Source organism: Lissotriton vulgaris, chromosome 5 (assembly GCF_964263255.1).
Source record: "Lissotriton vulgaris chromosome 5, aLisVul1.2, whole genome shotgun sequence".
NCBI classification, from domain to species: Eukaryota; Metazoa; Chordata; class Amphibia; order Caudata; family Salamandridae; genus Lissotriton; species Lissotriton vulgaris.
Window position 1 is genome coordinate 96,882,920 of NC_141693.1, and position 24,842 is coordinate 96,907,761.

A 24,842-nucleotide genomic window follows, 5' to 3' on the forward strand; every position below is an offset into this window, starting at 1 on the left:
CTGGTAACTGGTCTTTCTCTTCCATCCCTTCTTTGGATGAAAACACATCCAACCAAGTTCTTGATGGGAAAGCCATCTATCATGTAAAATAACTAGTTCCAAAAGGTCTGTATTCAGTGTTGAATGTCTAATAGGAGAAATATTTTGAAAGTTTTTCAGCAAGCATTAGTACAACATATCCCACACCACAAGGAAAAGAAATCCTTCAATTTAACTTGTTGACTGATTTTTCATTGAGGAAATAGTTCTCTAGGAAGCCCCTGTTTCACACTCGCACATGATGAATTGTTTATAATTGGTAGGTCCAAAGGCATAGTTTAAATCAAGTGGCCCATTTATGTATCTCTAATATGTAGGAAGATGCAATTTCAGTTTGAATGCTTGTCTCTAATTTCCTTATTAAAGGCCAATTGGGACATCTATAGTTACTTGTAATAGTAAAATGAAGTGGTGTCTCAAATGTAATAAGTTATTACAGTTGAATGCCTGCTGCTAGAGCCACTATCCAAGGTGAAAGACCGGTCACGGAGCATCATCATAGCAGTAGTTTAAACTAAACGAGAACTAGTTTCTTCTGTTCTGTTTTTCTAAAAGGATCTAGGATGAGTAGAAAGGAGGTACTTAAGGTAACATGTTTATTTTACACCAAAGAAAAACAGAATCTTTCTGCATTTATCTAAACAGTGCGAGTTTCCCAATGTTATCATCTGACTTCTATTAAACTGATTCTATTATATTTTTGCAACAAATTACTTTTTATTTAATTTTTTGGGGTGTTTTATAGAGTGCGAACTTGACCTGTAAGGGTATCAGAGCGCTTTACAGGAATCATGGAAGTGTACAAAAGGCTAGGAATCGCAAGAATATACAATAGGTTTGGAGGGGACGGGCTGCTGGGTACAAAAGGGATAGCAAGACACGCATTTACAGTTTATATTTACACATACTCAAGATAAGGCCCCAGGTTTCTTGGTGGGGTGACTAGATAATCCGAGGGGAGGCAGTAGTCGGAAGTAAATGAGGGTCTTTGAGTTGGGTGAAGGTAAAAATGCAAGCAAGGAATGTACCCATGAGGCAGGTTTTGGCATCCTTTTTGAAGCGTGCTAGACAAGGGGTTCTTCTGATGGCAGGCGGGAGTGAGTTCCATATTCTTGGTGCAGCCCCAGAGAAAGCCCGATTATTCGGGTTTTTTTCGAAAACGTGCAGGTTGGAGCAAGAGGTCTCTGGCAGACAGGGAGTTTCTGATTCCTCCGGATACCACAAGTTTTTGTGCAAGATATGCAGGGGAGTTAGAGTATAAAGCCTTGTGTGATACATGCCAGTTTAAGCTGAATTCTGGCCTCGAGAGGAAGCCAGTTCAGAGCTCTCACTTGTGGCGAAATGTAGTCGAATTTTCTTGTGCTGGTAAGTAGTCTAGCGGTCGCGTTGAGGCAGGCTTTTAAGGGTGCCAGGGAGATCTTGGGTTAATCCGAGAGGGTAGAACAGCCAAATTCCAGTCTGGAGATGACTAGTGCTTGGACTAAGTACTAACTGCTATTGGATGTGTTTAATTTTGCACTAGATTTTGCTTTTATTATTCATATCTGTGTCTCTTATATGAAAGAGCAAGACACCAAGTATTTAATTGGTTTCTGGGAAGGGTGACTGTGTTGTAGGGAATACAGTACCCTTTGCTGTACACATTAATGGATATTGCAAGTCACCTCAGGGTAACATTAACTTTTAAAGGAACTTAGCCTTCAGCTTTTTTCCTTTATATAGTTACGGAACTCCTTTGTGACTTGAAATCTCCTTATGATATATGACGGTGGGTACTTTATCCCACATGTCTCAGCACTTTTATTGTGCAAACTATGGTAGGACAGCTTATAATGTGTCCCCCAGGGCTCTATCCTTAGTCCTCTTCTTTTCAATCTTTATGTTGTTCCTTTAGCACATGTTGCACATCACTCTGGTCTCAATCTCTTTACTTACGCTGATGATTCTCAGATTGTGTTTTCCCTATCCCAAGCCGACCCTTCATCACCTTCTTCTCTGCAATCAGGTCTCTGTGACATCTCCCGCTGGATGAGCCGTAATTTTCTCAAGCTCAACAGCGATAAGACGGAGGTGCTTGTCTTTGGTAACAAGCCTGATCTATGGAGTTCGAGACACTGGCCGTTGACCATGGGCGACGTACCCATTCCATCGGAACGAGCGAGAAATCTTGGGGTTCTTATCGATAGGGATCTATCGATGAAAGACCAGGCCAATAAAGTCGCAGCCACCTGCTTTACTATTCTAAGATGGCTGAGAAAAATCTTCTGGATTCTGCCTTCCGACACCCAGAGATCTGTCGTGACGGCCCTGGTGACCTCTAGATTGGACTACAGTAACGTGCTCTATCTGGGGGCTACCAGGGCGGTCATGCGCCGTCTCCAACTAGTCCAGAATGCCGCTGCACGGCTTCTGTGTGGATGCCGGAAATATGATCCAATAACTGAACGCATCAAGCAACTCCATTGGCTTAATCTTGACAACCGGGTAAAATTTAAGGCACTATGCTTTATGCATAAGATTAAAATTGAAGCCGCCCCCACTTATCTCCAATCACTCGTCAAACCTTATGTACCTGCACGCTCTCTCCGCTCTTCTTCCCAACACCTGTTCTATGTGCCTAAGTTCAGGCTTTCTAGAGTGGGTGGTCGGTCCTTTGCTGTACTAGGACCCAAACTCTGGAATTCTCTTCCCTTGGACTTACGAGTGGAGCATTGTCATCTTCGCTTCCGCAAAGCCGTAAAGACCTGGCTTTTTGCCCAATAACTATTTTTCGGGATTTACAATGCTATTACTGTCAATCAGCGCCGGGAAACCCTTACGGGTAGCTGTCGCGCTCTATAAGATTAATAATAAATAAATAAAATAAAATAAAAATGTTTTGAAGTGTGAGTATTTTAGCCCATGCTTGTGGAAGTTGCTACTGAAGTCATTTCTTAAGGAGTAAAACATTTTTTTTTTCAGGAAGTATTTTTAAGCAGATACAATCCAAAAATAAGTTTCAAATTATAAAACACAGATGTATATTTTGGGTAGCTGAATATTCATGGAAATTAAAATACATATTTTTCACCTTAAAGCCCATTTTCAGGTCTGAATTATGATTTTGTTTTGTAAATCTGTTTATTGCACAGATAAGCAATCCAATCATTACAAACAAATGTGACATTGCAAACGTAAATAGGCATTGATCAGCTAAACAAACGATAATTTAGTATATCACAGTGGGATTGCAAACTATCTGATTGACTCACTACGATGGTACAATTTTGCTTTTTTACAAAACGAGTAAGAAAAAGGGAAATCATATTAAAACAGAAGAAAAAGCGGTCATCTACGTACAAAGAATGATAGAAGACAGAAATGTTGCGAGCACTATCGAGCAGGTAAGTCAGCACAAAATTCTGATTTATCCACAGCATGGCACATAACAAATGGAGCAACAAGACTTTCAGATATAGACCCGCCATTTGTCAAACACCACAAAGATGATGTCGGAACCCCACAGTGAGAAAGGCAACACTCCATGCGGTCGCAGAGAACATTCAACAAGTTGCCAGTGCGGCCAATTTCGTGACCCAGTAATGTCAGTCATGCATGCCCCCAGTGCAAAATAGCGCTGGAGGTAGCTCCCAAGTGGTAGTGTGGCTCTTTCTATCCCACCCCCGCAGGGACAAAGGAGTTAATCGATTGGGATTGCGTCTCCTGGGCTAGCTTCGCAATATATTTCCGGTATGGCCCCCATATATCCAGCGGCCTGGAGGCGACAGGAACCATCTCGGAGTATTCAGCGCTGTTTACATTACAGTAGGCCAAACTGCGGAGCCAAGCACGGGCTGTTGGAGCACGCCTAGCACACCAGAGCAGCGCCACTTCACGTTTAGCTAAAAGCAGGCCAATGGACGCCAGTTTTCGAAGCGGGCACAGGAAGTTGGCAACGTAACCAAGCAGCGCAATTTCAGGGTTGGGTTGCAGGTCCAGGCCAAGTATTTCCCCCTAGACCCGGTGTACCTGCAGCCAGTAGGTGTGTAATTTCATACAAGTCCAGGAAAGATGGTCAAAATCAGCCTGTGGGCTGTTGCATTTAGGGCAAGTGTGCGGTTTGCTGGGGTCAATTCTATGGGCGAGTGCGGGAGTGTGATACGCCCTCCTCAGGAACTTAAAATTTTATAAGTTTATGTCTGGTGTTAATGGACACTTCTCTTGTGGTGGCACAACATGCAGCCCATTGATCGTCCGTGATTTGAGTACCCAGGTCGCCCTCCCAATCTGCGCGCACCTTAGCGTCGAGTGAGGGAACTGAGGCCAGACACAGCTTATATGACTTAGATACTACATGCGCCCCTGTTTGGTTCTGTATTATGAAAGTGAGCGCGGGAGTGTCATCAGGAGGGAGCGGGAATGTGGGGAATTCAGCCCTGAGCATTGAGCGAAGTCTAGTCAGTGTGAATGAGTCCATGAAGGTCCTGTCCGCAAAGTGGTGATCTTCTGTAAGGGAAAAGCCATGGCCGTCCGGGATGAGGTCCCCGACAGTGTGCACTTGATATTTAGATAGTGTGCGCTGCATCACTGATTCGTCTGTGATGTGGAGCCAGTGGGGGTTAGGCAACGGCAGTGCAGGCGAGTATAGCTTCTCGAGGAGTAAGAGGCGTCGAATTTTGTCCCAGGCCCAACAAGTAGTGGACAAAGGCTGTATGTCCTGCGGTTCCCGGGGAGCCCCCTAGGAAGGCCAGAGGAGAGGGCCACAAGGGAGCGCCAAGTCAGCCTCTGGTCTCAGATGAGGAATCCTGGCATCAGGGTGAAACCAAGGGTACGCGTCGGAGCTCTGTGCAACCAAGTAATACAGAAAAAAGTCTGGCACTCCGAAGCCTCCTCGTTCGTAATGGAGAGTTAATGTTCGCCAGGACACACGTGGGTTCCTACCTCCCCATATCAGGCGCAGAAGTGAGGAGCGAAGTTGGGGAAAAAAATCTTGGTGAGGGGGATCGGAATATTGTTAAATAAATACAAGAACCGGGGGAAGGCAATCATTTTAATGATGGCAATCCGACCAGCCATAGACAGCGGGAGGCGAATCCAGCGCTCCGTATTGTCTTCCAAAAAATCAAGGGCGCAGCCGTAATTCAATCGGACAATGGATACCGTGTCAAGGTGAATGTGTATTCCCAAATATTTCACGGAATCCGTGCTCCATTCCAGAGGGAACGGGAAGGTCCACTGTACGGTGGAAGGGGTGAGCGGGAAAATTACTGACTTATGCCAATTTATTTTAAGGCCCGAGTAGTCTCCAAAGCTGGAAATCTCAATCAATAGAGGTTCCAGGTTGGACTGGGGAGTCTGAACATACAAAACTGTGTCATAAGCGTCTAACAAGACCAGCAGTGGACTGGTGCGAAACTGGAGCCCACGTGGAGATGTTTCTCTTGGAACTGTCGCACCAGTGGGTCCATCGCAATGATGAACAGGAGCGGAGATAGTGGACATCCCTGACGGGTGCCACGGGAAAGTGTGAAGTTGTCAGTAATAGTGCCGTTTAACCGTATTCGGGCGGTGGGAATCGAGTACAACAACTCCACCGTCACCACAAACATAGCAGGCATCCCCATTCTCCTCATAATGGACAGAAAAAAGGGCCACTCCAGGGTGTTGAACGCTTTCTCCGCGTCCAGAAACACTGAAGCAGCTGGTGTGGAGGTCTCTATTCTGTGTAAAACAGAAAACAGTGTCTGAAGATATAGAGAAGTGGATCGATGTGGGACAAATCAGGACTGAGCCGGCGAAATAATTGTTTCCTCTAGGCGCGCTAAACGAATTGCAAGGACTTTAGCCAGAATTTTGTAGTCCAAGTTTAAGAGGGATAGGGGTCTGTAGGAGCTGCACAACGAGGGGTCACGGCTGTGTTTGGGTAGTAGAACAATAACCGCTTCCCGGAGCGTAGGCGGTAGAATGCCCGCCTCCAGCGCCTCCGCGTACACCTCGACAAGTTTAGGTACGAATTCCTCTTTGTATTCATTGCTGAATTATGATTTTTTATATCACTAACCTCCGTGGGCAGAGGTCTGCCTGTTATTTTTGCCTTTTTTCTTAGGCGAAGTTTATATAGTGGGCTTGTTAAGGAAACTCCTATGCCCTCAAGACTTCTCACTACCTGGAATAAATGATAACCCTGCATTTGGATAGGGTGCAGGATTTTAGCAGTGGTAGAACTGTCTGGCAGTGCCGAAGTGCTGGAAAGTGCCATACATCAAAAGGTGAATAAACTCTGCACCGTCCAGTGAACCAAGAAGAGGGTGGAACCTGGCCGCCATTCAATGAAACTGGGAGATACCTTATTTAATAGTCAGCTCAGTCACATTAAAATGTAGATTCCTTTGCATATGTGCTGCTTTGTTTCACATTTAAACTTTGTCTCCCTTGCTCTCTAATTCAGCCCATTTGCATTCCTCTTTGTGTCTGATGCAAATAGGCGAGTAATGAGCAGATATCTAGCAGTGCTTGTTTGACGTTGGATGCTACATGGTGCTGTGGGCAATAAGCTCGCTCATTTTGTTCACATCACATTTGTGATCACATTAAAGTTTCCAATTCAGAAGAGTTCATAGGTGCCTCTCATTTGTTGTTGCTGTGATTGTCTTGAAATATATCATCCATGCACAACAAAAACCTCATTTAAATTGTGAATTAGATACTAAATTAAAATACCTCGCTAATGACCTTCATAAAAGAGGGAGAGAGGCAGCAGCCACTCCATCAGAGAGCCCAGACTTATAACATTGCTGTGTGGGTTTATTACGGAATGACTCCTGTCCCCGGCACTATTTTGTTTTTTCATTGGATTAAATGATAAATCCCAGAAACATCAATAGTTTCAAAGATTATCATTCCTATTGTTTTATTTGTTTGAGCACTTTGCAAATAAAGAAAATGCATCTCTTGTCGACGATGGCTATTTACCTACTTTTGTGAGGAAGGCCTAGATGTATCATCGTTCCTATTTGCGATTTCTTAATAGCGATTTTTAAGGAATCGCTATTTAGAAATCGCAAAATGGGATGTATGTTTAAAATCGCTATTTTTTTGCGATTTCTTAATATTCTTTATTTGCGAATTCGCAAGCATATTGGGTCCTCTGACCTCCACACCACCGCCAAAGAATGCCGATTCCCTTGCATCGCTGGGGGTCCAATTTCACTTGTTGTAATAGGCCGCTCGGACTGTGGGTGCGGCATTGGCTGGACCACCACCACCACACCACAATGCGTTTGGCGGATCTAGGACCGCCAGACATGTAATTTGGTCCTTTGAGTAGCAGTCTCCGGCTTTGTGGTAGAGCAGGTGCCACTTAAATTAAATAGCTCTCTGTTTGTGCAGATACCCTGCATCGTGTACACAGTAAGCTACATTCTGCAGGGTGACACATTGGGACATATCATTGCATCATAGACCCAGAGTGTCTTGGAGTGAGGTGCCCAGGCAGGCCATGGCTTGTAGACATTTGCTCGAAAGTGTTCCACTGCGGTGCATTTTTCCTGGTCCCCTTCACAGCAGCATCAATCCATTCGTTATCCTAATAGCCCTGTCAGGATACACATTTGCCCAGTCTGGAGTCAGATTGCAAGCAGTGACGCCTTCTGTCTTCACAAGGTGGTAACTGCACCCTTGGGGCTGCTAAGAGGGCTACAGGGAGCGACACATTAGCGTCAAATGTGCTCTCATTTAGAGAGCGTTAACCTTCTGCGTGTCATTCATCAAACGGAAAATGTCACGGTTCAGTCACACAGTTTAACCTGTAAGGTCGAACAACAAGCGCGTGTTAAACTCCCCCCTCCCCCGTGCTGGAAGGGTTGTATGTGCAGCGGATTCATGGCTGCAAGCTGCACAGTTTGGACACAGAAGGCGAACATGCGAGGGGCTCACCAGTGCTGCTGTGATGATGTTCATGTGACAAAAAGAATAAGCCTCTTCTCAGTGAGGCAAAAATATTCCCGAAAGTAGTCGGGCCCAGCAGAATGGGGAATAATGTGCTGTGCGGGGGCGGGATTTTGATTGCTATCTTATCACCCTTGATCTAAACCCCGTTCTGGTCGTCTGAACCTTTATTGCCTGTCATTGAGGGAAGAAAGTGCATCTCTTACCAGGTTAGTTCAATCAATAATGGACTCCGCTCGGAAGAACCACAAACTACTTCTAGCTTTCAAAGATTTATTATAAGGTTAGGGTAAGTTGCAAATACAAGCATCTCAGCATGATATTCACCAGATACATGGGTACGATTACATACATGTGCTCTCTGAAAACCCTCAGACGAGCAAAGAAAACTACCAGGACTAGTTCCAATATTAAAAGAGCTGCAAGCATAGACATGTATTGTGATCTCTCAATCATTTACAGCCGGAATAAAAGGGTCAGGTTAGGCTGTCCCTACCCTGCTCTGGATGGTATCCCTACTTAACAGAATCTCAACCTACCAAAAGGTGTCAGCGGTGAATGACTTCCTAGGAAGACCACTCACTCTTAGTATCTAGATGAAAACCTATGATCGCCAGTCATGACCCCTCTCTGCCTACCCGTCCGCTCTCTAAAGGGTCCTCAGGCATCTGCTCTACCTCCACCCAGGGGTGCTGTCCCTAATACAAAAACACAACAACATTTGAGACGCCCCTCTCGAGACGCCCCTCACGTGGTGTTGCCTCTGGCTTTTTCCATGATGATCCTCATTGGAGCCTCGTGCGTTAGAGTTGACCTTGCTTCTCAGACTCTTCTCCGGCCCGCCGATACCCCTCAAACATTCCTAAACCCTCCTCCGTGTCTGGTTCATTTCCCTGAACAACCTTCTATTCATTCAATGTATAATTGGATCCCCCTTCTCACTTGCAGACAGACATCTGCAGCTAGGATCCCAATTCTCATAAACTTCTAACAGAAGATTGCAACATTCCGTCTCGGCGCACTTGGCTCATACTAATACGTGTAAATCAAGCATGGTTAAACATTTCAGGCCTACAACATTTCTCATAGTGATTATATTCTTCAAATCCTTCATTAATCAATATCATGTTAATAGTCTGCTTTATGATTAGGTAAACACATCTATCAAATATCTAAATATCATTTAGTGCAATCCACGTCGTGCAAATGAATACCTTTCCCAACCCCTTCGGCTCTGGCCCTGAGGCCTACTTCGTTCTATGCTTACAGCATGTCATCCTTACATTTTAGCAGCTACACGACATGGATCAGGATTAATCACGTCTAATAAAGTTATACATTTTCACACATTTCTGCATTAGTTCCACTTTTATATAAAATCTCTAGATTAACTACACATTTCAGAATATAAACGAATATAATGTTAGCACTCATGGCATTTCTCTTCATGATTGTGCGTACTACGTGTAAGTGTGATGTACTGCTACAATTCGTTCAGTTTGCGCTCTCTCACTGTGTTGGGCTTATCGACTTGTGAAACCTCACAGTGTTCCACATATAGTTTATCGCACTCACGCTTCTCCAGGGTCCACCTGCAGGGATTTGTGCATAGAAAAAAACAGAAACCTAGGTGGAAACGCAGTTTGCGCCCCGTTCAGAATGTGAAATCAGGTGCAATCTGGGGCATCAGGGCACAAGTCCTAAAAAAAGAAGTGGGGGGGCTCTCCAAGGTAGGCGTGGTCACAGGAAGTGACATCACGACAGGAAGTGACATCACAACAGGAAGTGACATCACGGCAGGAAGTGACATCACGACATCCTGAGTGTCCTATAATAGCACGTGTTAAGTCTGGTTATTCCACGTCCCGAAGAAAGGGTGGTACGGGTAACTGGAAGGAAGAGCCTCTGGGTTCTGCAAGTGTGAATATTGTCCACTGGGGTACAGTTATAGGCAGAGGTCATTCCACTGAAATGACACTCCAGTCAGTACCTCTGAAGGTCTGCCTACATGGGGCGGATTTGCTGAGGCAGACCACTCTCAGTGTCTGCCATGCCTGGCAGGAAAAATTAACACGGCCCACCACTTGTAGGGGAAAATCTCCCTGTGGGTAGGAGACATTTTTATTTTTCAGAAACAAACCCTTGAATTGTGGGCTTGTTTCTGAAAAACAAAGAAGTTTGCGAAGTGGGCTGTAACAATATGACAGCCCACTCAGCATTCAGTCTTGCCAAAAGCACATCTACTTCACCAATGGATACACTTGTGTTAAAGAGTTCCCCATCGACATAGTAAAGAGTTATACGTTGGGTGGGTTGTCCTCCATAGGGAGCGGTAGTAAAGGTTACAGAATATTCTAGGTTCTATTATATGACCTGCATTTTTGGGCAGCATGTTTATCCCTCAGTTACAGATATTGCCAAGATGCCATTTTGCTAATTATCCAAATACAGCCCACATTGCCATATTATCAGACTGAATAAACTATGCACTTAAAGTAGCTTAAACATGGATGTATTTAGGTGGTAAATGGTACTAATGAGATGAAACATTTGCCCAGTTGCGGTGATTCCCAGGATCAAGAAGGCCAGAAGTGGCGGTAGCCTCTTCTCACTCAATGCCTCCAGACTATGGAATGCCCGCCCACTGCATCTACGGAGCGAACCAAACCATTTGAACTTCCGAAAACAGTTGAAGACCTGGCTGTTCATATAAAAGCTCAGACCCCCTCCCCTTAGCCCCGCGCAGCGCTGGGATGCCTCCGGGTAGCCGTGCGCTATACAAGTAACAATACAATACAATACAGTTAGTGTTAGCATGTGCAAAATTTCAAAATAATAAAGTAACTCTATCATAAAATATGCAGCATTATACTACATAACTTGCCTTTGCTTGCCTCATAATTCCACCCTGCTGCATAATTTGGTCTTCTCCTGACGCATAATTCCAGTGACCCGGACTATGGCAAAAGGCAAAGGTGGGCGAGACACCAAATTACCAGGGACAGCGGAGCCAAGGGTCTGCTCTGGCTCTTAAGAACCCATACACAAGCCAAGCCTTGAAAAAATGTGGTGTGTCAATCATGCAGCACAGATTATGTTAGACTATAGTAAACTATCGAAAGCACCTCATGTTAGTACTTCAGATTATGTGCAAAGTATTTATCAAACAAGACCTGAGAATCGTTCCAGCTCCCCCACCACCTCCCCCCAAAAGACAGTGCTATTAGTGAACTAAAAGGCAAGTCAGGGGTTTTGTACAGTGCAAAGCCTGAAGTCATGTATTTGAAGGTGTATTCTTTGTGATGATAAATAAAAAGGAGGATTGGTTTAAACCTTTTTGCCTATACTTTAAGATGAATGTTTAATGTAGTTTTTACAGTTTTTTGATCAACATCGACTGGAAAGTATTGGAGCTCTTCATTTGAGTATCAATACTGGAACCTGTTTCCAGGGCCGGCTTTAGCACTGGTGGTGCCCAGTTAGCGCCCCCCAATGACCACCACCGGCACAGATTCCCTTACAACCACCCTTTAACAGGATTCAAAATGTAACACCATACTTGAGAGTTCTCTGTAATAATAACAATTGTTTTCTACCCAAACAAATCTTTTTTGCAACAATAAAAAAATGGAAGACTGGGGATAAAAAGTATAACACTCTAATATATAACTTGCAGTTTGCATGCAGCGCTTTGATTACAGTTGATAGCTCGCTGTTCCATTTTAGGATTTTAACTTAGAAACTGCAAGTAACTAAAGAATACCTCTAACAAAAGCAGTAACCCACTGAGCTACCTTCATAAATACAGGTCTGTGATGTATGGTACACGTCCTTTGCATCAGGCATATTAACCCATATTAACAATGAGTCAAAACTTTCACTAGACAAAACTCCGATCTCACTCCAAGTAGAACATTAATCACCGAAGCTATGTAACATTTTTATTGTGGCTAGGAACGAGGCAGAAGGTGCTCTTTAAACTTTAATATCATAGCTGCCAAGGTTTCAGATTGCTATGTGTGACATTTTCATAATTTCAGTGTAATTATGAGTGACATTCGACGACTATGAGTGACACTCTACTGCCACAAGCAAAATCAAGCAATGAAGACTAGGGAAACATAAATGTCAGAAATTGCACCCATTTGAGCACCAAGAAACCATAAGATCATCTTAAAACACCTGTAAATCGCCAAAAATGGGAGGGCGCTAACCAACTTGACACACAGAGTGTGTCCGGGCTCTCTTCTTGGGATCTGACTGTCCCGAGACCGAGTCAATCATGTTCAGGGCCTCTCTCAAGTGGTGGAGTCGACCACCAGTCCAAACAACAGAATGTGAGAGAGGCCGGGCTGCAGGCTGAGAACCGAAAACGAACCTGGGCTGGTGGTCATCTGACACATCAGGGCCTCTCTCTCTAGTCACGTGGTGGGAGTCGACCCACCCTCACCACCTGAGCCGGCCCAAGCAAGATCTGTCTGTCTTGTGAGAGTAGAGGCAGGCTGGACCGAAAGCGAACCTGCTTGGTCATCTGTGATGTGCTGGTGGGACCTCCGAGTTCATCCTCCCTTGTAAATGATCATGCTACCCGGGCCGGGCAAGTAATTGCTTAATTCTCTCACGTTTTCTTTCAGAGACCCTGTTGCCGGCAGACAAACAACTGTGCGAGTCGTTAAACTCCCCCTCCCCCCACCACCACTCCCCATTCCCCACACAGGATGAGAGCAGACAGAGACAAACTGTGCGCCCTGCCTGGCAAAACACCCACCACCCGTCGTGGTAATGGTTTTGTCTGAAGACGGAAACCCTTTCAGTTTCGTTTGTACTGGTGCCCAAGGCCTCTGAAGGATGACTCACAGAGCAGCCCTGCTGCTCGACCTGCAGATTAAATTGATTAAATACATGCAGATTGTATCATCTTGCAGATAAACCACACACTCCGTCAGACAGGATTAAGAGGCAGAGCAGCCCTGCCTGCAGATTTTGTCTGAAACGGAGATTTTGCAGCCTGCGTGACGGTGCACTCGGCTCGTACACTGTAGAGACAAACTACTAGTCTTTGAAAAAGGTCTATAGCTAGTAGTGCATAATTCTCAAGAATACTTTATATATAAAAGCCCATTACATGTAGACTCAACGCCTAAGTTGGATTTGATATTTAAATTTTTATTATTTCTGAAAATCAATATTTGTTTGGTATTTTATTTGTATATACATAGAACAATTTTTTTTATTGGGGAATTTTTGTCCCTTTTTTCTTGTTTTATATAGAATTTCTGTAAAATCTCATGATATAAGATCTGTACATTCATAACATATTCATATTAAATCAAATCAAATCAAATCAAAGACATTTATAGAGCGCACTTGGGGGGGGGGGGGGAGGGGTGCCGCTACTGCTCGAACAGCCAGGTCTTGAGCTTCTTCCTGAAGGAGAGGTGGTCTTGGGTCAGGCGCAGGTCGGCCGGGAGGGAGTTCCAGGTCTTGGCGGCCATGTAGGAGAAGGACCTTCCTCCTGTAGTGGCTCTGCGGATGCGTGGGACGGCGCCGAGGGCGTGGCTGGCAGATCGGAGGTGGCGTTTGGGAGCGTAGAAGTTGATGCGGTTGTTGAGGTAGCTCGGGCCTTGATCGTGGAGAGCTTTGTGTGCGTGGGTAAGGAGGCGGAAGGTGATTCTCTTGTTGACCGGGAGCCAGTGCAGGTCTCTTAGGTGTCCGGAGATGTGGCTGTGTCGTGGGATGTCGAGGATGAGTCTGGCTGAGGCGTTCTGGATGCGCTGGAGTCTCTTCTGGATCTTGGCGGTGGTTCTGGCGTAGAGTGCGTTGCCGTAGTCCAGTCGGCTGGTGACGAGGGCCTGGGTGACGGTCTTCCTGGTCTCTGTGGGGATCCACCAGAAGATCTTCCGAAGCTTGCGCAGGGTGTTGAAGCACGACGAGGAGACGGCGTTGACTTGCCTGGTCATGGAGAGGGAGGAGTCCAGGATGAAACCCAGGTTGCGTGCGTGGTCCGTCGGTTTGGGTGCGGTGCCCAGGGCGGGGGGCCACCAGGAGTCGTCCCAGGCGGAGGGCGAGGAGCCCAGGATGAGGCCCTCCGTCTTCTCTGAGTTCAGTTTCAGGCGGCTCGTCGTCATCCACTCGGCAACCTCTTTCATCCCTTCGTGCAGGTTGGCTCTGGCGGCGGCGGCGGGGTCGTTGGTCAGGGAGAGGATCAGCTGGGTGTCGTCGGCGTAGGAGATTATGTTGAGGTTGTGTTGGCGTGCGATGGCCGCGAGGGGGCTCATGTAGACGTTGAAGAGAGTAGGGCTCAGCGAGGATCCTTGAGGGACGCCGCAGATGACTTTGGTGGCCTCTGACTTGTACGGTGGTAGGCGGACTCTTTGTGTTCTTCCGTCGAGGAAGGAGACGATCCATTCCAGTGCCTTCTCCTGGATTCCGACGTTGCTGAGGCGCTGCACTAGGGTGCGGTGGCAGACCGTGTCGAAAGCCGCGGAGAGGTCTAGGCGGATGAGGGCCGCTGTTTCTCCGTTGTCCATCAGGGCTCGGATGTCGTCAGTGGCGGCGATGAGGGCGGTCTCGGTGCTGTGGTTGGCACGGAATCCGGACTGCGATGGGTCGAGGGATCCATTCGTCTCGAGGAAGGCGGCCAGCTGTTTGTTGACGGTCTTTTCGATGACTTTGGCTGGAAACGGGAGTAGAGAGATGGGGTGGTAATTCTTGAGTTCGGTGGGGTCTGCTGTAGGTTTCTTGAGTAGAGCGCTGAGTTCGGCGTGCTTCCAGCTCTCGGGGAAGGTGGCGGTGTCGAATGAGGTGTTGATGATGTCCCGCAGGTGGGGTGCGATGACAGCATCGGCTTTGTTGAAGACGTGGTGAGGGCAGGGGTCGGTCGGAGATCCGGAGTGGATGGAGTTCATCGTGCGGACGGTGTCTTCGGTGCTGATCGGAGTCCAGGCGTGGAGGGTGGTGGTGGGGGGCGGAGGTTCGGTCGTGGCGTGCGTCGGTTGAGTGCTGAAGCTGTTGTGTATGTCCGCGATCTTGTTGTGGAAGTAGGAGGCGAGGGAGTTGCAGAGGTCTTGCGATGGGGTGATGTTGTTGTTTCCGGCGTTGGGGTTGGAGAGCTCTTTCACGATGTTGAAGAGTTCCTTGCAGTTGTGTGCGTTGTTGTCCAGTCGGTTCTTGAAAGCAGTTTTCTTGGCGGTGCGGATCAATTGGTGATGTTTCCGGGTGGCGAGCTTGAGGTTGGTCCTGTTGTCCGGCGTGGGTTCCTTTCTCCAGGCTTTCTCGAGGGCTCGGCAGTTCTTCTTGGAGCTCTTGAGTTCGTCGGTGAACCATGGGGCCTTCTTGCTGCCGGGTCTGCTGGGCGGGGTCTTCAGTGGGGCGAGTTCGTCCGCACAGTTGCTGATCCACTTCGAGAGGTTGTCGGCGGCCTGGCTGGGGTTCGCTGAGCTGGCCGGAGGGTGCTGGCTCAGGGAAGCGGCGAGCTGGTCGGCTGTGATCTTGTTCCAGCTTCTTCGGGCAACCTGTTGCTGGTGGTGGTGGATCGTCGTTCTTCTGAAGGTGAAGTGGACGCAGCTGTGGTCCGTCCAGTGGAGAGTAGTGGCGTGGCTGAAGGCGATGTCTTTGCTGGATGAGAAGACGGCGTCGAGTGTGTGTCCGGCGAGGTGGGTGGGGGTGGACACCAGCTGCTTGAGTCCAAGGTTGGCGAGGTTGTCGAGCAGGGTGCTGGTGTTGCAGTCGTTGTTGTTCTCCAGGTGGAAGTTGAAGTCCCCCAGGAGGATGTAGTCAGCGGAGGGGAGGGCGTGCGGGCTGACGAAGTCGGCGATGTCCTCGCTGAATTGAGTGCGTGGTCCCGGAGGTCGGTAGATCAGGGTGCCTCTGAGGGTGGTCTTCGGGTCGGTGTGGATCTGGAAATGCAGGTGTTCGGCGGAGGGTGGGGTGTTGTCGGTGCTGGTCGTGATGCGGATGGTGTTCTTGTGGATGATGGCGATGCCTCCTCCCACCTGGTTGGCGTTGCAGTCCCTCCGGGTGATCTTGTAGCCTTCTGGGATGGCGATGGCGATGTCGGGCGCTGAGGAGGCGTTCATCCAGGTCTCCGTGATGAAGGCAACGTCAGGGGCTGTGGCGTCTAGGAGGTTCCAGAGTTCGATGGCGTGTCTGTGGACGGAGCGGGTGTTGAGCAGGATGCACTTGAGGTGGTTGCTGCTGGTGTTCGGCTTGGCAGGTGCTGGTGTCGGGCAGGTCCGGATGCAGGTGAACTTGCAGGTGTTGCAGCTGAAGGGTCCGTGGACGCGTCGTGGGGAGGCTCTGCAGCATCCCGGGACTCGGCCGGTGTTGAGTGCGATGAGGGTGGCGGCGGTGTACGTCAGGCTGGTCGGTCGGGGTCCTCGAGGGCCAGGGGTCCTGGCACTGGGCGCGGTCCAGGCGCGGACGGGCGCAGACGGGCTTACCTTTGGCGCGCCTTCGGCGCACAATCGGCGCGCCCGCTGCGCGTTCGCACGGTCGCCATATATGGCGAAGTGCGCGGGTGGGCGGAGCAGCTGGGAGGCGGGAGCGGGAGGGAACAGAAGGAAAAAAGGGGCGGGGTCAGCGGTGGTGGCGGGAAGCGGGGAGCGGGGAGGGAAGACGGAGGGCGGTAACAGGCGGGAAAAAAAACAGGCAATAGGGCGGAAAAAGCAACAATTAACACAAATACAATTCTACAGGCAGTACGGCGGAAAAACAACAATTAACACAAATACAATTCTGCACAGTGAACCAGGGGCACAGGGAGAGGAGCGCTGATCACGGACCACGCCGCTCGAGGGAGGGGGCGTGGTCACGAGCCGGCAGTCGGGCAGCGAGGCACAAAGGAAGGGGAGGCACACGCAGCAGCTGGTGGCCGTGCGGCGCAGGGGTGTCCTAAAACTAGGTCACACTCACCTGCGTCGCACGGTCGCCATATATGGCCAAGTGCGCGGGTGGGCGGAGCAGCTGGGAGGCGGGAGCGGGGAGGGAACAGAAAGAAAAAAGGGGCGGTGGTGGCGGGAAGCGGGGAGCGGGGAAGGAAGACGGAGGGCGGTAACAGGCGGGAAAAAAAACAGGCAATACGGCGGAAAAAGCAACAATTAACACAAATACAATTCTACAGGCAGTACGGCGGAAAAACAACAATTAACACAAATACAATTCTGCACAGTGAACCAGGGGCACAGGGAGAGGAGCGCTGATCACGGACCACGCCGCTCGAGGGAGGGGGCGTGGTCACGAGCCGGCAGTCGGGCAGCGAGGCACAAAGGAAGGGGAGGCACACGCAGCAGCTGGTGGCCGTGCGTCGCGGGGGTGTCCTAAAACTAGGTCACACTCACCTGCGTCGCACGGTCGCCATATATGGCCAAGTGCGCGGGTGGGCGGAGCAGCTGGGAGGCGGGAGCGGGGAGGGAACAGAAGGAAAAAAGGGGCGGGGTCAGCGGTGGTGGCGGGAAGCGGGGAGGGTGGAGGGAAGACGGAGGGCGGTAACAGGCGGGAAAAAAAACAGGCAATACGGCGGAAAAAGCAACAATTAACACAAATACAATTCTACAGGCAGTACGGCGGAAAAACAACAATTAACACAAATACAATTCTGCACAGTGAACCAGGGGCACAGGGAGAGGAGCGCTGATCACGGACCACGCCGCTCGAGGGAGGGGGCGTGGTCACGAGCCGGCAGTCGGGCAGCGAGGCACAAAGGAAGGGGAGGCACACGCAGCAGCTGGTGGCCGTGCGGCGCGGGGGTGTCCTAAAACTAGGTCAAAAAGAAGATAATATATAAAAAACACATCTATAGCACACACAAAAGTGGATATTAAGTTCAGATAGTGATGAGGGCAAGGCGGTAGGATACCAAGACAAACTACTAGTTACTTACGTGACTTCACTAGCAGGAGCGCCTCTGCCCAAGCAATGGCTGAAACTAAAGGAAAACTCAAACAACAGTAAAAACTTACTTGAACAACGATACTTACCCTAGTGCCGGCCTCGCAATCCTCCCCCAGTTCCAATTTCAGCAACACTGGGCGTAATGACACGTCCACACCCTCTCATTGCAGTGTGAAACACATTCACATAGGATTAGTTTCACACTGCCTGCTAAGGGCCTCTTGGAAAACTGTAAGCAGCCCCTTTGTAATTTAATTGCTGTACTGGGCTTCCTGGTGCGCCTCCCGCTTTGAAAAGGGACGTTTTGACGATACCCTTTTGTTATGTATTCTGCTTCTCGAGGGGAGAGCGCACTCCCACAGAGCGTCTGGGCGCTGTAGGAAGCAAGTCTGCATTCGGGCACACACGCGCAGCTTAAAGGCAAGCATAAATCATCAGTAATGGTGGACGCGGTTTTGATTGAGCAGGGTGGACGGCGTCCACCCTGAAAAACCTTCGATAATAAGTGGGGGGATGCTGTCCACCCGCGTGGTACCCCGACTCGTGCCCTGTGGGGCATGCACCATTTGTGCTAGATATCAACATCAGAATGAGCCCACAGGTGAACATGAGCTCCATCTTGGGTAAAGTGTTTGGATTCTGTGCTAAGAAGTAGCGTGCAAGGTTATCTCCGCACCCTTCATTGGCTACCCATGACTGCCAGGGTGAAATTTAAATCTATTACTATTGCCCACCACGCCCTGCATAGCCTTGGGCCAACATAACGGCACAAACGGTTTTCATTTTATTTTCCGGGGAGACTGTTATGCTCCTCCGCTCTTCGTTTGGCAAAGATTCCCGCTTTCATCAGCAAAGGAGGGGTGGCTGTTCTCTTGCTGTTTGGGCGGCCCAGGCCTGGAACGATTTGCCGCCTGCGCTTTGCAATACTGAAGATCTAGTGGCTTTTAAAAAATTGCTAAAAACGTATCTCTTTACTTAGTCTGGTTGTGCTTTCAGTCCCCTGTGCTCGCGCCGGGACACTCCTTGGAGTAGCTGTGCGCGTTAGAAAATTAATTAACATAACAAATTAATTAACATGTCTAGAGCGTTGGCTATGTAGTACCGGACTGTCTGCTTCTTTAATGTGGCGACCACTGTGCTGTGGAATGCACGGTTCAAGCTTTCTAGTGGAGTAGAAACATTGAGAAGCAGCCATTTTGGCAGCTGATTGGACCAGGGCCATGACATGGAGCATACCTCTGAGACCCAGTGGCAGTTGTCTAGTGGTGGAATCACGCTCTGAAGAGAATTGAGGATTCTAGCACAGAGACCTTCTGTCAGGCTCAGTTTGAGGTGAATTGATTTAGGCATCAGATCCTGGTAGGCTGCGCAAATAGGGACTGCCATTATGGTTGTTAAAGGGTCATAAAGTGCAAGAATCTTTTTAATACTTGCATGTATCAATGGTTGTTTATTATGAAGATTCTGATCTACAATGAGATGGACTTAAAATTATACAATCAACTTAAAATTATACACCAATTACCAATATGAATTTAAAAAACGTTCAAAATATTTAAAAATGTTAAAACATAATTTCATTGTGAGGCTGAAATATCAAGTGAGTCGCCTCTTTTGTTGTGCTTACACCGTATTTCTGAAACCGGGGTTTCAGGAACAGACGTCGATTAAGGTGGAAAGCAGGGCAGGTGAATAAAACGTGGTCTAAATTATGCACAGACTTTTTACACAAATCACAAATGCGCTCTTCAAGGGCGTCCAACCCAGGCACCAGCTACCACCTCTATGGGCAGAATGTTCATACGCAACAATAAACATAAACAACAGACTTCATGGTTTCAATCCCAGAATAAATATGGTTGAGGCTGGGCTTCAAAACATGAAGAGACAACAACGTTCATCTTCTTCTTACCGCTACTGGCTAACCTATCTAGACACATAGAGCTGATCCTAATCATTGTCAGAAAATATTTATGTTGAGCGCATGGCAATTCCAGCAAATCAGGCTCTCTCAAATTATAGTGCATGAGTGCTTGCTTAAGATTTTTTTTAAAAAGAGTATACAATTTCTTCTTCTGACCTAAACATTCAAAGCGTAAGTAACCTCTTAAAGTAAACTCATTGCTGCGCAGAAGCCAAGCCACCTAGCGTAATATAGCCGCCAATCCCATCACATAGGTACTTGACAAGCCCATTTCTAGCCAAAGACCTTCAATCGGGCCAATGAGTTCAATTTACAGATTTTCCTGGGGATTTTGCCCTTTGTTTTATTCAAGAAATCCCTAAGTTTTATATCAATTATTTAAATAGCGTACAACAATGTAGGTGGTATTTTTGCCCTGTGAACTGTAAGCAGATGTTTAAAATGACGATGCCCCGTAGCCCTATAAAAAGAAAATGTTAGCTGTGCCCATTACTCGATTCCCCAAAGGCAAGTTATAGCTTTTAATCATTTTACAAGTTTTACCTTGTAAAAGCAATACTTAACTTTTCTGTATATTTATTTTCAAGTAATGGCAAAATGCATATTTTTGTAGAGCGTCTAAACGACTTTGCCTGCCTTTTGGAAGTAGATCTAAAATCACATAATATCGTCTGAATGTAAGTGCAAAGCTATATAACAGGGGCCCAACTTCTGGGCATACTAGGCAAGTCTTAAATATATAAAGAAATATTAGGGGAGCTAATAAACAGCCCTCTTTAAACCGTTCTCTGTTTGGGTTTTTTGGGGACAGCCCACGATCACCCCAAACAGGGCATGGCAGCACGTCCAAGAGCAAATGCTTGCTCCGCAAGGTGGGTCTGTCTACATCGTTGAAAGCTGTTTAAAAGTCTATAAATGCTGTGTTAACAGACATAACCTACTATGTAACATATTTCACCAAAATCACCCGAAGGCAGTGCTTAATTTGTGCCGGTGATTTTTGGTGCTTGGCACCAGCACTTAATTGTCAACACCGGTTCTTTGGACAGTCTGCCACAAGGTGGCACTGCCTGACTAATTTAGAGATGATCACAACCCAGTTAATTATTAATTCAATATACAGTAAAATACACTATACTAGACGCCCAAGCCATTCTTATAGCTTTGGGGACCTGAAATAGTTAGAATTGTCACACTTGTAGGAGTGTGATGGTTAGTATTTGCATTGTGGCTAACATTGCACATTGCAGGGGCAATGTGTGGTGGAAGCTGCAGTGGCCTCCTGACGATAGCCCTGGCACTTATTTATTTACAAATTAAGGACTGCCTGAAGGGCAGTAATCTTGTCGAGAGACCAACTATTTAACGTAAAGCCTCCTTGTTCCATTGGAATAATGTTATTAGCTTCCACCCAGCCTTGTAGGTGTGTAAGAACATTCTTCGAAAATATTTTCCCAGGCGACTCGAGTGGCGTTATTTCCTGCGTATATTTCAAGAAGAGACGGTGTGGAGCCAGTTGGGGAATTTGGTAGTAAAAAAACGTATTCTCGATGCGACAGCTAAGAATGCTCGCAGTAAGATTTTAGCTTTTTTGATAAAAAGGCCAAGCTAGTCTGTGTTATGGGTTCAAAGTTTGTAAATGAAGAGTGGAAATGGAATGAATCAAATTTTGCAATCTGACAACTTTGAAAGTACTACAGAGAGTTTGAATGTAATGGATGTCTTCATTAATTGCCCCTAATGCCTTTATTTAGGGCCTAATATGTGGTTGATTTTCTTTTGTCTAAGAGTTGATATGTATGTATGTGTGATGCTAAATATGGTGTGCCACCACAACTTCGAGTTTTAAATATTGCTTCAAAAACTATCAACACAGAATGTCGGCTGTCACAGAATTGTGAAAATAAGTGTATGTCTAGGTACGTATAGATGTACTATAACTTTAGAGCCCGCCATTAAAGGCCCCCTCCAGCGTTCAGCGAGGGCCTTTATCAAGAGAGAGGGCCTTTATTGGCCAGTAGACCCTGCTACGGAGGGCTCTAAGGCAATTAGATAATTCCACCCATAGAGGGTAGAATGTTCCAAATTGTTAAACAATGGTCTCACGGAGCCCGAGGGGGTTGAAATCCCCTTGGGCTCCGTGAGGCCTTTGTTCACAGCAACAGCTCTGAACAAACATTGGAATGTTGTTGTGCGGGCTTCTACCAGCCATTAAAAGCCCGGAGCACTCCATTGCCCTCAATGGAGCACTCAACATTCCAGTGTTCTAATATTCGTTAACATCATACATCATCAAGGTACAAAGGTGAGAATAGTAAAAATATACGTGTGTGTGTGTAGAAATATATATACACACTTGGCCTACACACCATTGTGGTAGTCAATAGACTGGAGACGATAACATAGAGGAGGATATTGTGTCGCCCAATATTGTGGCACACATTGGTTTATGTTGCCTTTCATTGAACTGGATGAACCCAGTGTGTTGTAACCTCTCTTCTCTTTGTTTCCTAGGCATGTGCCTGCAGGCCTTTGTGGAAGCCTTCCTTTACCTTGCCCAGCGGAAGTTCAAGACCCTTCCCGTTCATGAGCAGGTGGAGTCGCTGATCGAGTTGTGTGAATACCACCTTGAAAGTTTGGATGAGAAGCGACTACTGTGCACCCGGGCAGCGACTGACCGTAGGGCACCGCTGTCGGGGGGCCAGCCTGACGGACTGCATGTGGTGCCATCAAGTCATGTTCCCCTCCTGAACCGAACGAGTGCTGCCAACAAACTTGCGGATTACAGAACACCGCATTCTTGAGGGACGCGCCTTCACTTAAGACCAGGGATGAGAAATGGGCTTTATGGACTATGCTGAACACGAGTCCCTCCATATGCTGCAGCTGGCAACACTGTGGAGGCTTCAGCCTACCAGCACATATTAGTCTTTCGTTATGGCACGCTACACTGATAAAAGAGGCTGTAACACAGGCACCGTTCCAACGAATGACTCCCCAGAGCACTGATCGTTTATTATTTTCTACAGTTCATCTGTATATTATGCATAAAATGATCAATCACGTCTTTAATTTTTAGGTTGTAAGCACCTCAAGCTTGGTGGCTAATACCGGGAGTAAAAACAGAATGCTTTAATTGTCACCATGGGATCGATGTAGAAATGAGAAATGGAGAGCTACTATAGAACACATTCGGCTTCCGCCTTGGCAGAGCCGTGCCGTGCTGGGACTGCCTTTCCTTCCAATCAGGAGCTCATGGCCTTAAGTCCAGGGTGGGAAGACAGGCATTCTCCCCGCCTTTAACCGTATCGCTGCGACGGCTTTTCCCGCTGTGTGCTGCATTTTTAAAATTACCGCGTTACATGACGAGCTCAGCTCGTCAGCAGCACACGGCAGGTAAGCCTCAAGACTTACAGCATCAGCATCGAAGTGGTTAACTATTATCCCTGAACTGATATCCCAGAATGATAATCTTCTCTATGACAGTTCATAACATAACACTTCTAGCCTTGAATCACTGATGGACTCTTTTCCTCATTCTAAATTGCATTAGACTTTAACCCCACCCGCCCATCTCTCCAATGCTTACTGTGCTGCTCCATTCCTTACAACCCTTTCCTCTCCTGCCTAGTTTATTGATTCTTACACCAGACTGGAGATGCCAGGACTCTCTAACCAATCAACACTTGAGGTTTCTTCTGTGCTTCTCTCTCCCTGTGTGTTCATCCTCACTGTAAAATTCTTTGTTCGGCATCCTGCCTCTTGAGGTCTGTGATTGTCTGGTACTGAGAGTACAAAGCAAACAGAAGCCCAACTCTGGGATTTACCCAATGATATTAATGCCATACTAATTCAGGTAAAGCCCAGTTTTAGTGGAAGAGCGTCACTTCACAGAAAGTGGATGTGGGTCTACAATTTAGTTCTCCAGAGCAAGGTGGTTTACTTTAAATTAGGGATCCTCATTGTACTTCTGAAAGACCATAAAACAATAAAATCACAGAGGGGAGCAGATGTTGAGTTGCCTTCGCCCCTCCCATGTTGAATGCCTTGCTTACGAGTATCCTGCACAGACTAGCCTTTCGTAAGCAACTTAAGGCTGCCTGTGCCCCAGCGGAAGTCTAGCGTGGTCTTTACCCATCTTTGTTTGATTTCCTATTATGGGCAGTCCATGTTTAAGGGCGCGTCCTAGATACATACATAACAGGGTTGAGCGCTGAAAACCTTGAGTAGAGTCACACTTTCACATAATGTGGTCAGTTCTTAATTTATCTTTTTATACATCTTATACATTTTTTAAGAATGAGTTTTTTATTTGTTACATATTTATTAGTATTAATTAGGTAGTTCGCCTTAAAAAATAAAAGGATAAATAATGGTACATGACCTAGGGAAAAAATGTTTTAATTTCAATTCTTGTACTTCCTTTGGTGGCAGTCATACTATTTTAAGTGAAAAATGGACAATGCCAAATAAAGGGGACACTAATGAGACAGTTGGGTGGTGTGAAGGATTTCATCAAGAAACTGTTAACAAAGGTATTGATATTTTATTAATTTATTTATTTGTAGTTTGAGGAGTCTTTCAACCTATTTATGTGTGAAGGAGCAAGCCTGGCCATGCCACTGAACAGAATATAGTACAAATAAGACCCGGGCTTCTTTTCATATAGCTTGTTATTTTACTTACTAAAATTGCTTAATAATTTATTAAATGCTTGTGGATTTTATGTAGATATTAGCGCTTATCTTAAATTGGGATGAGCATCTCATTTGGCTCTCTTGTTTCCCCTCCAATTTGACAAATTATCCTTTCTCTCAGGGGAAACATTTAATGCTTGCTAGCTTGAAAATAAAAATTTGAGGAGGGAAGTAGAGATAGAGAGTCTACGGAGCTGAGAGAAATAAAGGTGTGTCTCTTAATTTTAGTTCATGCCTTTAAAAATACTAACCCAAACCATTGTAAACTATAGAAGTATTTTTTTATTCAAATTCAAAACTATTTGTACTTTTACCTGAAAACCTTATTGACATAATGTTGTTTCAACTGCCCTCGATTATGTTGT

At 46.8% G+C, this 24,842-nt stretch overlaps 1 protein-coding gene across 1 annotated transcript in view; it reads left to right on the top strand.

Moving 5' to 3' along the window:
* Window positions 1–22,733, top strand: part of TTLL11 (tubulin tyrosine ligase like 11) — a 682,208-nt gene extending 659,475 nt beyond the window's left edge. Inside the window, exon 9 of the mRNA XM_086920963.1 lies at window positions 22,295–22,733. Within this exon, the coding sequence (XP_086777089.1) occupies window positions 22,295–22,584 (290 nt within the window). The 3' untranslated portion in view covers window positions 22,585–22,733. The remainder of the gene's footprint in view (window positions 1–22,294) is intronic.
* The last annotated feature ends 2,109 nt before the right edge of the window (window positions 22,734–24,842 follow it).